Source organism: Schistocerca gregaria, chromosome 3 (genome assembly GCF_023897955.1).
Source record: "Schistocerca gregaria isolate iqSchGreg1 chromosome 3, iqSchGreg1.2, whole genome shotgun sequence".
In the NCBI taxonomy this organism is placed as follows: Eukaryota; Metazoa; Arthropoda; class Insecta; order Orthoptera; family Acrididae; genus Schistocerca; species Schistocerca gregaria.
Genome location: NC_064922.1, coordinates 454,619,348 through 454,636,265, shown reverse-complemented (window position 1 = coordinate 454,636,265; position 16,918 = coordinate 454,619,348). Strand labels below are relative to the sequence as shown.

At 44.2% G+C, this 16,918-nt stretch overlaps 1 protein-coding gene across 1 annotated transcript in view; it reads right to left on the bottom strand.

Annotated features, from left to right (window-relative positions):
- LOC126354974 (enkurin) overlaps positions 1-16,918 on the bottom strand; it is a 97,832-nt gene that overhangs the window by 39,081 nt on the left and 41,833 nt on the right. Inside the window, exon 2 of the mRNA XM_050005060.1 lies at positions 3,864-4,015. Within this exon, the coding sequence (XP_049861017.1) occupies positions 3,864-4,015 (152 nt within the window). The remainder of the gene's footprint in view (positions 1-3,863; positions 4,016-16,918) is intronic.

The following is a 16,918-nucleotide window of genomic DNA, read 5'->3' as shown; positions in this document are numbered from 1 at the left end:
AATTTCAGTAGAGAGCATCACTTCCAATGCAAAGTTAATTAAAATAAATTTCAATGAAACAAAGAAAATAAAAAATTAATTCTTTTTTACCAGCACAGCTGTGCAGGAAAGTCAACAGTAAAACCGAATGCAATAGTACTGATTTAGTAAAACAAACATATTGTTATGTGTCGTCTCTATGTCTGCAATATGACTTTAAATTATACGTCGTCATTAACAATTCCATAAAACGTAGATAAAGTTAAACGAAAGAGTGACCGGATGGAGACTCATTGTTTTTTCCTAACCACAAACAAATGTTGAAAAAAAATCAAAGCACCACCTACAACTGTTTGAGATCTATTCACTTATCGGGTCTACCAGATTACTCACATATATTTCACTTTCTTCGAAAGTGTCCAGTACTATACCTTTGTTAACAAATGCAAAACATACATACTTCATTGTACAATGGGGCTGCAAGACGCCCGGAATGCATACTATATCAGCAACCGCTTTCAGATTTCTATCGATTCATATGCTGCCATCGATCACCTCTCCGAGTGTTTTCTTGGAGGGGATATAACTTAAGTTCGTGCCGAAGACGAACTGAAGTATTGCAGACTCGTTGTACAGTGAAACGCGAAGCGGACTGGCGATTTTCTAAAAGAAAAATTGACCTGCTGATGTCTTACTATTCATAAAAAACATATAGTTCTCAGGATATCTGTGACTACTAATATGTTAATAAGTCGTTAGTAGTAGCAATAAAGAAGTGGTGGTAGTAGCACCAATTTTATTCACACGTAGATCACTTTTACAGTGGTATTAGATTTGGAGGAGGGGTAGATAAACGTATGGAAACACCAAAAACACAGCACATTATCATGCACAATGCGGTGTCAGAAAACCGTTGGCGCTCAAGACAGCTTCCAATCGTTTTGGAATGGATAATTACAGATACTGCACGGTTTTCAAGGGAATATTGTACCATTTTCCAAGAAAAACAGTGGAAAGTTCAGATAATGATGATGAAGGTGGATAGCTATCAGGCACCCTTCTTCCCAAAGTAGGCCAGAATAGCTCAATAATATTGAGAGACAGCGACTGTGGTGGTCATGGGAAATGCGACTACTCTTCCTGGAGGTCAAGAATTAGTACTAGACGATGCGAGCTGTGTGAACAGAGCTCTGTCGTTTTGGAATAGAGCTTCACCACTGAGGAACGAACGTGATACCATAGGATGGATCTGAACAGTGAAAATGTTCACATAATCTTTGGTAGTAATGCGACTTTGCAGAGTAGCCATGTTACGGGCATTTACATCACTGATGTGTGGTATTCGAATTCAAGCTCACTTTTTCAATTTCCCTCATACAAAGCATCCTTCGTGTTGTTCCGGTGCCGACAGAATTCGCGAGTGCGACGTTCAGTTCTGCAGTGACTTTTACAACTGTCGTCGCTTTATTTTTCGTCACAGTCTTCTTCAATGACCGTCCGTCACGGTTACTCAGCACATACAGGGTGTACATAACGTCCGCGAACACTTTCAATTATTTGTTGCCAAAGAACAACACATTGTACAGATATCATACACATGTCACTTTGAAGAGAAACCCTGAAAGTTTTTTTCGTGTATACCGCCACAGCGTAGTTTGATAATTTGCCGATAGGCAACGTTAGTCGCAAACATGGCGAGTTCGGGTGCAGAGCGAGCTTTCTGTATGTTGGAGTTCGACAATAACAAGTGCGCTACAGCTGTTCAACGGAGGTTTAGAACAAAGCACGGTAAAAAGGAAGGCCATTTACAACTAGCACAACAAATTCGTTACGTCGGGTTGCTTGTGCCTGGCAAAGGGAAGCAGACGTTCCTGTGGTATAAGTGAATATGGAGTGCGTATGAGACGCATTCGTAAGGAGTACAAAGAAATCGGTGTGTCGTGCATCCCGTGAACTCAAAATGGCTCCAATGACAATGTGGAAAGTCCAGAGGCAGAAGCTGTCTATGAAACCATTCAAACTGGTGCTAGTGCAGAAGCTCAATGACGACCACAATGACAAGCGTTTTGAGTTTTGTTGCAGTTGCAACAATTGAATGACGATGGGGATCGCATTGTTGATCGCTCAATTTTTCCGACGAAGCCACTTTTCACACTAATGGGAAAGTGAACAGCAATAATTGTCGAATCTGCGGTACAAAGCATCCACACGAATGCACTGAATTTGTTTTTTTGTGCCTTGTCACGTCGAAAACTGCATGAGCCATTCTTCTTCGCTGAGAGTACTGTCACTAGATATTCCTGCTTCGATATGTGGCAATAATGGCTGATGCTGGACGAGGTGGCCGGGCTGTTCTAGGCGCTACAGTCTGGAACCGCACGACCGCTATGGTCGCAGGTTCGAATCCTGCCTCGGGCCTGGACGTGTGTGCTGTCCTTAGGTTAAGTTTACGTAGTTCTAAGTTCTAGGGGACTGATGACCTCAGAAGTTAAGTCCTATCGTACTCAGAGCCATTTGAATCAATGCCTCAAATGCAATCGGACTCTTCATTCATCTTTCAAGCAGGATTGGGCTTCACCCCATATTCATTGTGAAGTTCGTGGGTACCTGAACACGGAGCTGCAGCATAGATGGAGCGGCCATGCTACAGAAGGGGACAACTGATTCATGGCCTCCCCAATTACCAGATCTCACGCTACGTGTGACTTTTATCTGTGGGGACACATTGAAAATCTGGCGTATATACAGCCTCTACCACGTGGTGTAGCAGAGCTCCGGGAGAGAATACGAGAGACGACTGCCACAGTCGACGATGCCATGCTGGGACAGGTATGGCAAGAATTCGATTACCGTATTGACGTCTGCCGGGTCACTCATGGTTCACATACCGAATGTTTGAAGAAAAAAAAACAACTTTCAGAGTTTCTCTTAAAAATGTAATATGTTTGACATCTGTACAATGTTTAGCTCTTGTGCAATTAATAACTGAAACTGTTCCCAGACTTTATGTACACCCTGTACTTGCGTAGGCGTTGTGACTTGCGGCTGATGTTTTTCGCTTCCCCTCTTTGCGGTATAAATCGTTGATACGGTGAGTCTTGAAACACTGTACACTCCGGCTACCTTGGTTGCAGAAGCATCTACCGAATGAGCACCAACAATTTACCCACGTTCGAACTCCCTTAGCTCCGACATAATGCAGTCAGAACTACACAGAATGCTGTTCTTATCACAACTGACACTTGCAACGTATTGATTACATGGCTCAGACGACGTACGTGGTGAAATACAACAGCGCAACGTGCAGGGTTGGCTAGAATCTGCGTTTATGTTCAAGCACGCATTTCTCGAGGTGATTCCACATATTCATCCATCCAGTGTAAATGTAGCTTAAGTACCGATACTCAGGCCACCAAGATACTGTAAATACTGAACTGACAGACCCTTCATACAAGCCAACTATCCAGCGAAAGCCGACTTACGATGTTTCAAGAAATAGGTTAGCTGAAGATTCTAGGAATACACAACAATCAGCTACATATCATTATTTCAGGACTACAAAGACAAAATTAGACTAATTACAGCTCGCGCAAAAGCATTTAAACAATCATTTTTCCAGCGCTTCATACACGAATGGAACAGGAACAAACCTTAATACATGGTACAGTGAGAAGTGCCCTTTGCCATCCACTTTGCAGTGGTTTGCAGAGTACAGATCTTCTAGTTATACCTCCAGTACATACTGTTTATATAGAAGATGAAGATAAAAAAATAAAGAGAAATGTGGCATATTTTAATTAAGAAACAACTGCAGGACTGAGTTTTATATCTAACACAAATCTACAAATCTGTTTAAAAAGAGTGAGTATGGTACATTCGCTTACCTACTTCTGGTTTTGGTGGAGTAATGCGTGTATTTTTCCTAAGAAATTCTTTCGGTTTTCTCACACGAACTTCTGCTTCGCCAAATGTTTTATGGCCATACTTGTTCTTCTTGGCTTCAGCTTTAATCAGGGGTCTCAACTTTGATACGTACCTGAAAATTTCATAAATTCTTTAACACTTTACCCACTCAGAGTAATGGTTACTCATATAGTTTCTTCGGCATTTTAAAACAGAGAAACAAAATAATATGTTGTATTTTCTTCCCACCTACTTACATAGAAGTGAAATCAGACTGATATTCAAAGTTTCATAAGTGTTAAATCATATTCAACTTGAGTTCTATAACAGAAAATATCTTTGGAAAGTATACAACGGTCGACAGATACGTTCAGAATAAAACATAATGTTTCAGACTTCTGAAACCAGACGTTATTTCATTATGAAGTAACGGAAAAGCAAGTAAAACTAAAAGGAGCAAGAACATTGTGGAATTAATGAGAGAAATTAAATCACTTATATTGCCAGGAAACCCTTCAAATGGATGACAGAAAGAGAAATAAGGTTAATACGAGGGTTGGAACTTTAATAGTGGCAACTATTTATTTAAAGCTCGCACAAAACAGATACGTGTTTCAAAGTTTTACTGACCTTCAAAGTAGTCACCAGCACTGTATATAAGCACTTGCCAGCGATGTGGAAATCGTAGAATACTCTTAGCAGGAAGGAATCACTTCATGTCATTCGCTTCAGAACTGCTACAAATTCGTCGGGCAATAGACCGCGCCGCTCGAATTGTCAACACAATTGGCACTGCTAAGAGTATCCTACGACTTCCACATCGCTGGCAACGGATTACACACAATGCTGGTGACTAATCTAAAGGTCAGTAAAACTTTGAAACACGTATCTATTTTGTACGAGCTGTAAATAAACAGTTGCCGCTGTCAAGTTCCAACTCTCGTATGTAACACCCAACATCAAAACTTTCCGGTCTTGGAACTAATATTATCCACTTTGCGGTCCAACAACCAACCCATTGGTACTTAGCGATTTCCCAGTTTCAGTTCTACGGGCCACCCATTTTCCTCTAGAAATTCACCAGGTATAATCTACCAGGCCGTTCTTTCCTTTTAATTCCATTATGTTATGCAGAAGTTCTAACACAAATGTGTTGATAGTATAGCTATTCAGCAATTGTTATGGCGTTTCGACTGAGGGACACGCATCTTAGAGACAGTGGAAATGAAAAACATCTCAATCCAAGTGAAAGTCTGCCTCAGTAGATTTGGCTTCGCTGCTGATAGACAGAAGTGTCTTCACAATCAAAAACGCAGTAAGAGTTAATTGTATTCGAGCACTATTCGGCAATAACCACCACTGTAGCGAGAAGGACACTTGAAGAGCTTAAAATTAATCTTGAACTAAAGATCCCATATCAGATTCACTAGGAGATATCTACATGTAACAACTGCAAATAGCATACAAATTACTCAAATCATATTCTCTAAAAAATTATAAATATGATACTTGTCAGTGCCATATACGAGAAGGTTGATATGATGACTGCAAAATTCGGAGAAAGCGCCATAATTATACAAATATTTGCCGTTGCCTCATGCCACTTGGTCCATCATTAGTAGCGGATCTCTGTAGCTCTGTATACAGGGTGGTCCATTGATAGTGACTGGGCCACATATCTCACGAAATAAGCATCAAACAAAAAAACTACAAAGAATGAACTCGTCTAGCTTGAAGGGGGAAACCAGATGGCGCTATGGTTGGCCCGCTAGATGGCGCTGCCATAGATCAAACGGATATCAACTGCTTTGTTTTATAATAGGAATTCTCATTTTTTTTACATATTCGTGTAGTACGTAAAGAAATATGATAGTTTTAGTTTGACCACTTTTTTCGCTTTGTGATAGATGGCGCTGTAATAGTCACAAACGTATAAGTACGTGGTAGCACGTAACATTCCGCCAGTGCGGACGGTATTTGCTTCGTGATACATCACCCGTGTTAAAATGGATCGTTTACCAATTGCGGAAAAAGTCGATATCGTGTTGATATATACTATTGTGAAACTTCCTGGCAGATTAAAACTGTGTGCCCGACCGAGACTCGAACTCGGGACCTTTGCCTTTCGCGGGCAAGCGCTCTACCATCTTTTTTTAAATTATTTTTTATTATTTTTTTAGCGCTGACTACTTTTTTTATTCCAAGTTAGGCGGTTCACAAACACTAAATGAAATGCTTCCTCGGCAAAAAAAAAAAAAAAGAATTGTAAAACAAATCACAAATGTAAAGGAACAGGGATACAGGGATGTTGTTTTTATTTATTTATTTTCCATAAAGATCACTCTGGGAACAGATCATTTCATGGTGTAGTATGTGCCTTACATATGGAGCGGTGAGAGAAGCGTGAGGTTCATTATCAGCTGTCAAATGTGCACACCGACTGCACCCGGCACATCCCAACTGCGTGGGGGGTCGAAGAAGACTGCCTGAAGATAGTTGGCAAAGGTTTCCCGATAGTGTGACCATCTATGAGCGTCATTGTGGGCTTGCTGCAAGAAATACCAAAAGTCGAGTCGCGACTTGGCGGCATCCCCATAGCGGTACGCGATCGTCCAACCGTTGACCCAGATGATCGAGTGTGATTTAGTCGCCGGAAAGTAGTCACTCTCCGGATGTAAGAAGGAAGCAGGTGTAATATGTTGCGGGGTCACACGGAGGTAGCAAGCCACCATCTGTCGTCCTAGGAGCCATATGTCCTCCACCGCGATACAAGTTAAGCGGTGATGGTCGTCATCCACCTGGCGACATTTCGGATACAGTGGAGTGTCCACTAGTCCAATTGCATGGAGTCGTTGGTTGGTGTTGAACTTGCCACAGGTGACAGAGAACCATAGTGCCCGAATGAAGGTAGGAAGGAATTTTTGGTGCACATGTCTCCAAATCTTCGGCCAGTGCAACTTGGGGTGTTTGAGTTCAATGACATTTCGACTTATCCGTCGTAGCAGCCAAACATAAAAATCCTTCGCGCATGGTGGTCTCGTGCGCGGAAGCTCGTCTCTGATATAACTAAGTTCCACGATAAATGTTGATACATGCGCAAAATGTGGCGTAATGTTGCCCACCGCCACCGGAGGTGTGAGGGACGCTGGAACTAGGAGATCCAGTAGGCGGGACGTAAGGGAATCACGTCCGCTACGCCATTGCTTGTACATAGTGGCTAGAAGGAGCGCCGTCGCTCGGCAGTGAACATTCGTAAGTCCGAGTACCCCCTTGTCCGTAGGGAGCGTGAGCGTTGCGTATCGCACCTTGAGGGGTGACCCAATCATCACAAAATAGCCTAGTGCTGATTGAAGTCGACGTCCGAGCGTGAGTGGTAGGGACAGGGTCTGCGAAATATGCACCATTCGAGAAACCAGATACGTGTTCAGATATTTGACTCGCTGCAAAGGATCAAGGCGCCGTAGGAGATGTCGGACCATGGTACGTGTTGTCTGTAAAATACGTCGGTAGTTAAATGTCGCAGTATGTTTTACAGATGAGGTAAAGTCTATGCCGAGATAGTAGAATCGTTGCACATAAGGAAATGGACTTATTTCTTCCGGCGTAAGGCCCCTTCCAACCGGCATTGCTGCCGATTTGTTCATGTTCACTGCACCACCCTCCGTCACACTGTGGTCCAACAACAGTTCAAGGACCGTCTTCACCTCTTCCTCAGAACGAACAAGCAGCAGGAGGTAGTCCGCATAGGCACGATATTTGAAGGTGTAGCCCCGCAGTTCCATCCCAGAAAGAGAATTTGTTAGCCTCCCAATTAATGGTTCCAACGCTATCGCGAACAGCAGCATCGAAAGAGGGCAGCCATGTCGAATGGATCGTCGAATTTGAATGGGCCCTGCTATGCGCCCATTAACTTGTACCAAGGATTGTGCGCTCCCATAAATCCTTCTAATGAGACCAGTAAAACGCTCTGGAAATCCCATTTGTTCCAGTACAGCGTACAGGTAGTTGTGACGCACCTTATCAAAAGCACTGTCAAAATCAACACCCACCATTGCAGCTTTAAGCCGGCACTCTTCCGCCAGCGCTATCACATCACGTCATTCGCCAGTAGCTGTTTGCACATTCACCGTTCCACCCGGTGTCGTCTGTTCTGGAGAGAGAACGCTACGAATTAACATACGACATCGGGACGCTAGCAACCGTGCAAAGATCTTATAGTCGACATTAAGCAGGGTGATGGGGCGATAATGTGTGACCGTAATTCCTGGCTTCGGTTTATGTACTGGCACCAAGAGGCCTTCCATAAAAGCCGGTGGAATAGGCGCATCGGAATTTAACATCTCGTTGTACATTTCCGTCCATCGCGGTGCCATTTCGTTGCGAAATCCTCGATAAAATTCAGCAGGAAGTCCATCAATGCCTGGGGACCGATTCAACGCACCCTTTGCGATCGCATCATGTACTTACTCACAGCTAATGGCTTCCAGTGAGGTTCCAGCGGCTTCCACCGTCAGTGTACGGGAGACGTACGTGGCTATACGTTCAAGATCATCGACAGTGGCTGCTTCTTCCCAAAAGATGTGTTGGTAATGATCGACGATTGCAGAGACAATGTCCGCTTGACGCGTCACTCTTTTGTCTTCGCGGGTGATTAATTCCCGTACCAAAACGCGTCGTCGGTGCTTTCGTTCATTCACGACGTGGTGCATGGAAGGAATCTCGTGCATTATCGTATCGTGACATCTGGCGCGCACCATGGTTCCCTGAAGATGTTTCCGAGCTAAAGCCACTAGTTTAGCTTTTATCCTTTTGCGTTCGATCCAGACGTCCTGTCCCGGCGGACCATCGTCCAGGTCGCGCAGCACTGCAAAATAAAAGACGATCGTACGGCGGCGCCATCCTGCCATCTCCATGCTATATGAGATGAACGTACGGCGAAGCGCCGGTTTAGCACAAGTCAGCCACCAATCAAGCTTCGTCGTATACCTTCCAACCCTTCGCTCGCACATCGTCCATGTCTCAAGGATCCGTTGACGGCATTCAGGATCATGTAGAAGTTGAATGTTTAATTTCCACAGGGTCTTACTGTTCCACACCTCTCTACGGGGAAGAAGCACCGTACAGATGTAAGCGTTGTGATCGGAAAATGCCAATGGCCAGCGTTCCGCGTCCTGGACATCATTTGCACGAGCCCGTGAGACATAAATGCGATCCAATCTGCTCGCCGAATGACTTGTCACATAGGTGTATCCCGGTGCATCGCCATGTCGTAATTCCCGAGTGTCACTAAGTACAAGGTCGTTGACAACGATTCGCAACTCCTGGCTGATGTTTGCTTGCGGCCATTGGTCTTTCTGGCTGAGAACACAATTGAAATCTCCACCAATTATTATACATTCAAAACGTCCATGGAAAAGTGGGGCAATATCTTCTGGATAAAATCGCGCCCTTTCCCGCCGCCGATTGTTTCCCGACGGTGCATAAATATTGATGATGCGTGTCCCAAACGTCGTGAAAGCCATTGCCCTGCCCGACGAAATGTAACACACGTTTTCCACCGGGAAGCCATCTCGCACGTAAACTGCCACCCCACTCCCACTGTGATCTCCACGTGACGAATAGGATTTGTAGCCTGCGATGTATGGGAGTGCAGCTATGTGGACTTCCTGCAGCAAAGCAATATCTACATCAGATGCCCAAATCGTTTCTTTCAGTAGATGTATTTTGGCCGGTGAACGCACGGCATTTATATTTAATGTCGCAATACGGTTCGCATGGCGTTGAATCCCACTCTGTCGAGGCGCAACAACATCTCCCTGCATCGGCGCTGGGGGCTGAGTTAGAAGACGTTCTCTCGCCCCTCTCCCTTCACCTTCAGCAATTATTAGGCCGTCTTCGTGAGTGCCGGGTGCCTGTGTATGACGTCCGGCGCCTCCTGAATATCGTCATACCACATCTTTGCAGGCAGTGATATATTCGTGTCTATAGCCACAGCATCTGCGTCTGGAGAGCCAATTGGTTGTGATTCCTCTTCAGCATCATCACGTCCCGGTACCGTCAATGTGACAGACCGCTGCAGGTCTGATCGAACAGTTTCCATTGCCTCATCCTGTTTCGTAGAGAATGTTGTGTCGTCTTGGTCCACAGGCACATCGTCGTCGGGGCAAGGGGAGTCATCCCTAGGAGATGTCGGGCGACGACGCCGTTTCTTCCTTTTCGGGGAACGTTGTTTGCGTGATCTTCCTTCCGTGTCCTCAGATTGTAGGGAATCACGGCTGCTCGACAGAAAAGCATCCGTAGGAACTGGAAGTGTTTCGAGTCCCATCGTTGTACTTGGCGGGAGTTCGGTCAAAACTGATGTTGTCGCCACAGAGTGCGTTCCAGATGGAACAGCATCCGTAGTGGCTGGTACTGCTTCGAGTACAATCGGTGTGCTTGGTGGGAGTTCGGTCTCATCTGATGTTGTCGCTGTAGATTGTATGCTCGATGGAGCAGCATCCTCTGTCATCCTGACGTCTGCTACAAGGTGTCGGAGAGTGCCATCTTGATCTTCCACCTGCGCTGTGCCCTTTCGGTCATCAGCGGACCTAGTGAGGGCTTTGGCATAGGTGATCGGTAGTACTGTCATCTCTGGCGACGGCTCCCGCACATCTGAAGGCAGTTGCGTAATCCGCCGTTGCATACAGTTCGAACTGAGGTGTCCCTCCTGGCCACAGCCAGAACATGTACGTGGTTGACCATCGTAAATCACCACCGCCCGACAACCACCAATTGTCAGATAGGACGGTACATGCTTCTGAAGATCAATAGTGATCTGACGCACTCCGTTAAGAACGGGGTACGTGGCGAATTGTGTCCAGCGTTCTGCTGTGTGACCATGTACCGTGCCGTATGGCTTAAAAGCCTCAATAACGTCGTCAGCCGGGAGCTCAAATGGCAGCTCAAAAACACGTATTGTCCGTACACCCAGACCAGCATGTTCTACAGTTACCGTGCCGACATTCCCGTCACTATGGCAAAATCGGAGATCTGCTTTTGTTGCCTGTAGAAATCTCTCACACGCCGCGTCATTTACCATCTTAACATACACCGTGGGACTAACGACGGACAGGTGAATTCCGACAATACCGTTTGGCGGTATCTTGACGTCCTCTCGAATGAATCGTTCCACAGCTAAAGCCTTTGGTCGTTCGTACTCTTTAAAGAAATTGAATCGTAATGTAGTTTTCCTGTACTTGTTCGCCATGATCGTTGTTACTAGCCCGCGCACAGACTAAGTCCACAAGTAAACAAACACACGTACACGCCGCTCAGGAGGAAGTATCGGACCTCCGCTTCGCACGGCCACTAGCGCCGAACTGTACCATCTGAGCTACCGAAGCACGACTCACGCCCGGTACTCACAGCTTTACTTCTGCCAGTATCTCGCCTCCTACCTTCCTATAGCTAATGTGATCAGAATGCCCAACAGGGGTTTGTTATGTATGCTTCTCGGTAACCTGGACGACGTCATCCAAGTGTCTGGACCGTTCGCCTGATAGTTACGTTATTTAAGGCAACAGGAAGTACTCAGCCACATGTGAAACGTCTACCACGACGTGCAACAAATGATGATGCCCAACTAAGAGTTGTAGCTGCTGTCGCCGCTAATCCGCACTCCAGTAGCAGACAAATTGCGCGAGAATCGGGAATGTCAAAAACGTCGGTGTTGAGAATGCTACATCAACATCAATTGCACCCGTACCGTATTTCTATGTACCAGGAACATGGCGGCGACTCTGAACATTTTTGGTTCAAATGGCTCTGAACACTATGGGACTTAACTTCTGATGTCATCAGTCTCCTAGAACTTAGAACTACTTAAACCTAACTAACCTAAGGACATCACATACATCCATGCCCGAGGAAGGATTCGAACCTGCGACCGTAGCGGTCGCGCGGTTCCAGACTGTAGCGCCTAGAACCGCTCGGCTACCCCGGCCAGCGAACCATTTTTATGGTGCGGCATTATGGGAGGAAGAATAATTGGCCCCCATTTTATCGATGGCAATCTAAGTGGTGCAGTGTATGCGGATTTCCTACGTAATGTTCTACCGATGTTACTACAAGATGTTTCACTGCATGACAGAATGGCGTTTTACTTCCAACGTGATGGATGTCCAGCACATAGCTCGCGTGTGGTTGAAGCGGTATTGAATGGCATATCTCATGACAGGTGGATTGGTCGTCGAAGCACCATACCATGGCCCGCACTTTCACCGGATCTGACGTCCCCGCATTTCTTTCTGTGGTTGAAGTTGAAGGATATTCGCTACCGTGATCCACCGACAACGCCTGACAACATGCGTCAGCGCATTGTCAAAGCATGTGCGAACATTACGGAAGGCGAACTACTCGCTGTTGAGAGGAATGTCGTTCGTTACACGTTTTGCCAAATGCATTGAGCTTGACGGACATCATTTTGAGTATTTATTGCGTTAACGTGGTATTGACATGTAATCACGCTGTAACAGCATGCGTTCTCAGAAATGATAAGTTTACAACGGTACATGTATCACACTGTAACAACCGAAATAAAATGTTCAAACGTACATACGTTCTGTATTTTAATTTAAAAAACCTACCTATTACCAACTGTTCGTCTAAAATTGTGAGCAATATGTTTGTGACTATTACAGCGCCATCTATCACAAAGCGAAAAAAGTGGTCCAACTAAAACATGGGGTTTCCTATTTTTTAAAAACGCAGTTGATGTCCGTTTGACCTATGACAGCGCCATCTAGCGGGCCAACCATAGCGCCATCTGGTTTCCCCCTTCAAGCTAGACAAGTTTCGTTCTTTGTAGTTTTTTTATTTGACGCCTATTTCGTGAGATATTTGGCCCGGTCACGATCAGTGGATCACCCTGTGTATACTACTGGTCTTGAACGCTGCTTATTACTTCATTTACTAGAAACAATTAGTTTCATTGGTATTAGTGTGTTTGTGTTCAGTTAGCATTTGTCACCCATGGATTTACTGTTATCTTCTGACATAAGCATATTTTGCTAGTTCTCTTCCTCACCGTACAGGGAAAGAAAGAAATTGTCGTGAATTCCATTCCTATTTGCGTAGAACTTCATTGATTATATGTTGTGAATTCTTGTGATGAAGAATGAACATTGTAGATAATATTGTAACACTTATTATTTCGAAAATGTTAGCTACTGAGGTAATGTAAATTATTTCGCTTGGATGTACTGATATTCGTAAATATTTCTTTTAGATCTACAAGAATGAGTTCATGCAGATGGCATAGTTTCATGGCAGATGAAGTTCCGGCTGATCAGGTATTAAACTGCTAGGCAGAGGTTTTAGAACAGCACCCAGTCGATTCAGAATTTGGAGTTGATTCTGACGTAGATAAGGAAACTACGGTTTCTACAGCTTTAAACATTGCTGTAGTGCCTGATGGTAGTCTGGGTAACACAGTGTCAAGTGTACCACAGCAGCATCTAGTACAGCAACAGCAGGAAGGACGGACTGTTTGCCTGTGCTTGAAGAAGCATTTAATGGAAGTCGTGAAACTTATTCACTACCGAAGTTGCTGCAAATATGCATTCATATTTATCGTCTTTGGTGTGAACAACAGCCTGTTTCGAAATATCTTCCTTATGAGGCTACATGCTTACTAACGGAAGCTCACATAGCTAACGTACTTCCTGCAATTTTTCAAAATTTTTCAGCACAGATTTTGTACTCCTGATTCGTTGATGGGAATTTTTACCACACCATAACTCACGGCAGAAACACAAGTACAAAATAAATTGAGTAGTTTTATTGATTACCATTTCCAAAGAGTATATACTGACTAATATTTCATTGTTATGCTGGGTAAACCATTTTGTCGCTTACAAGTTTAAGGTACCCCTGCAAGAACAACAACGCGCTAACAGAACAGGGGATCTGGGGCCATGGAATGTCATCTTTCCTTGAAATTATACGACTGCCGAACAATTGGCGTACGCCAGTCATCGATATTCGTGCTGTGTGTGATGCTGACTCCTCTTGCTGAAACCAGCGTTTGTTAACAATTCGTGGGATAATCTGTAGTTTTTGAGCAGCAGACGTTTCGAACACGGCAACTTAACGATCGGATGTGACTTTAGCTGCAAGACCACCTCCGTTCTCAAATATATATAAGGGCTATTAAGTCATATGGTAACACAGCACACCACATGATGACTTTGTTGCTGTGCAGTGATCGGTCGCTGTGGCCGAACGGTTCTAGGCGCTTCAGTTCGGAACCGCGCTGCTGTTACGGTCGCAAGTTCGAATCTTGCCACAGGCATGGATGTGTGATGTCCTTAGGTTACTTAGGTTTAAGTAGTTCTAAGTCTAGGGGACTGATGACCTCAGATGTTAAGTCCCATCGTGCTTAGAGCCATTTGAACCATTTTGTAAATTACTTTCATCCAAGAGTTGTTGACAAACTAATTGTCGTCGTATACCTTTTCAAGCATTGGTTCATACAATTATCGTTGCATTAGGTGACCGTTGGACGATCTGCACCTTGTATGAATGGTAATATTAGTCCTATATTAATACTCTTCAGACATTTGAGAAGGTATAGAGTGGGTGTTCTGATGCAGGATAGGTCACTGATTTCGTCATCGATAAGTCACCGGATTTCCCTGCCCCCTCTCTCCTTTGTGAATAAAACAGTGGGAAATTTTAATTTTGGCGCGAAATTTAGAAAATGTGAGAAATTCAAAAATTGGTGGAAACTTTAAATAAATAGCCCAGTTGTGGGGTTTCACCCTACTCCTTCGTCATCAGTGTGGAAGCAGGGCTGTCGTCTAAGAATAAAATGGCGGAAAATTCAAAACTCCAAGTAAGTGCATTGTCATGCTGGAATTCAAGATGGCTTACCTGGAATATTGGCACTGCATCTAAGACATCAGATTACCCCCTAAGACAAAGGATATTTCTTTCCCCTAGAAATCAAGGCCTGCCTGTTAGACAAAGCTTGCCAGTCTGCTGATCTACAAAATGTTCCTTCCTCCTATTATTCATTTAGACGGGTTGGAACATTTAATTGTGGTTGTCAAATCACTTGTTGTAAGTATAGAATTCAAAACGGGCACCTGATTCTCCTCTGACGTTACCCACCGCCTGCCGCGAGTTATAGTTCAACTGTCCAAAGTTTAAACAATTATCCCCACCCATTTCACATCGTAGTTTGAACAGTTAAGTTATGAGCTGGCTTGGCTTATGGCTCATACCACTCAGACTGCTGCTACTGCCTCACAGTCCGTTACACTACACCATCAGCCACAAGCCGCACCACCGTCAACCAATGACAGCTGGCCAGATTCACGGTGAGCCGTGTTAGGGCTGGGAGCTCTGAGTCTCACTCACCTGGTGTCACGCCACCGTCCGCTGGTGACAACTCTGACCGGAGAGACACCACATTCGAAAATGTAACACGAAATGCAGCATAGAAGTTCAGATTCCCAACACTAGTATGCTTTTGTGACGCCGGTGCAGTCAGAACCTGTGTGACCCAAGTTAAAATGAAGGGTAACATGAAAAATGCAGGAAGTACACTCGTACCTTAACCCCCATGGCAGGGATTCAAAATTCACAGCCGGCCGAAGTAGCCGAGAGGTTCTAGGTACTACAGTCTGGAACCGCGCGACCGCTACGGTCGCAGGTTCGAATCCTGCCTCGGGCATGGATGTGTGTGATGTCCTTAGGTTAGTTAGCTTTAAGTAGTTCTAAGTTCTATGGGACTGATGACCTCAGAAGTTAAGTCCCATAGTGCTCAGAGCCATTTGAACCAAAATTCACATAAACTGAAAATGATGTATAGCCCGCTCATACGTTCTGCGCGCAAATTAAAAAATCGAGAGACACACATTCGTCCTTCTGGAGGTGGATACTTATGTGCTAGCTCTGAAGCCAAAAAAAAACATATTTCAGGTACTACGCTTGTAAAATTCATCACAACAAATTTATGTGTTAAACAGATGGTGGCTTTTTTTACCACTAATTAATATAGCCAATCTTATATGCAGAAGCCACGTAGCAACAACACTTGAGAATGAAAACTCTTATGTTTATTTACAAGTTAAATCTTAGCCATCAAGAACGTGTCAAATTTATAGGACAGGAAAGTATGTCTTTTTTTCTAAGAGAGTAGTGGTGAATACTCTACCTGTACACATCTCAAGATGAAAAACTGAGCTCTCATCAAAAGCAAAATTCATCATCTACTGGACGTAACGTGCAATGAGGTGCCCCCAGCAACAACCATTTAATGGGAATCATGAAAGAAAGTGCTAGCTGGCCAAATAGTCTGCGTAAGATTCATGTCCTGCCACCACTGCAGGGGGGCACTGCCGACTCATGCGCCGGAGAGATGTCACCGACTCCTGGCCACAAGCCACTGGTACGCTGTTGTTATCTGGGTTCGATTTGTGGGATACATTCGTGATCGTAACCGATTGGTGGAGACTGATAATTCAAACTATTGAAGATTCACATCACAATTGCGTTGGAACAGCGAATATTCTACAGAAATCATTAAATTTGTACGGAAAGAAGTGTAAAGCTCCTCTCCTGGTGTTGTCATACGCTTTTAAAACGAACGTCATACCGACAACACTGAATTTTGCGTTGAAAATAGTCACCAAATTATCAACCTAAGATGCACCCAGATTATTTGTCATTCAGACAGAATGCATAATAGCCTAAACATGTTCGAGAATGGATGTCAGTGAAATGTATTTCTTGGAGAGCAACACTGCCAGCTGAACAGTTGGAAATTGGTACATATAATTCTAACATGTGGCAGTACTATCCATTGAATTATCGCGTTAAGATATTCATATTTCTCCTACAGTTCCGCACATACTTTTCTGATTTATACTGGTGCTAGTGATACAATGGCTTGTTAATGTTTCCAAGAAATTTACTCTTATGTTTGCTTCTCCTGTGTGACCCATCTCTAACTATGAAAGGTTTTCATGATCATAATAGTTTGATATGTTTC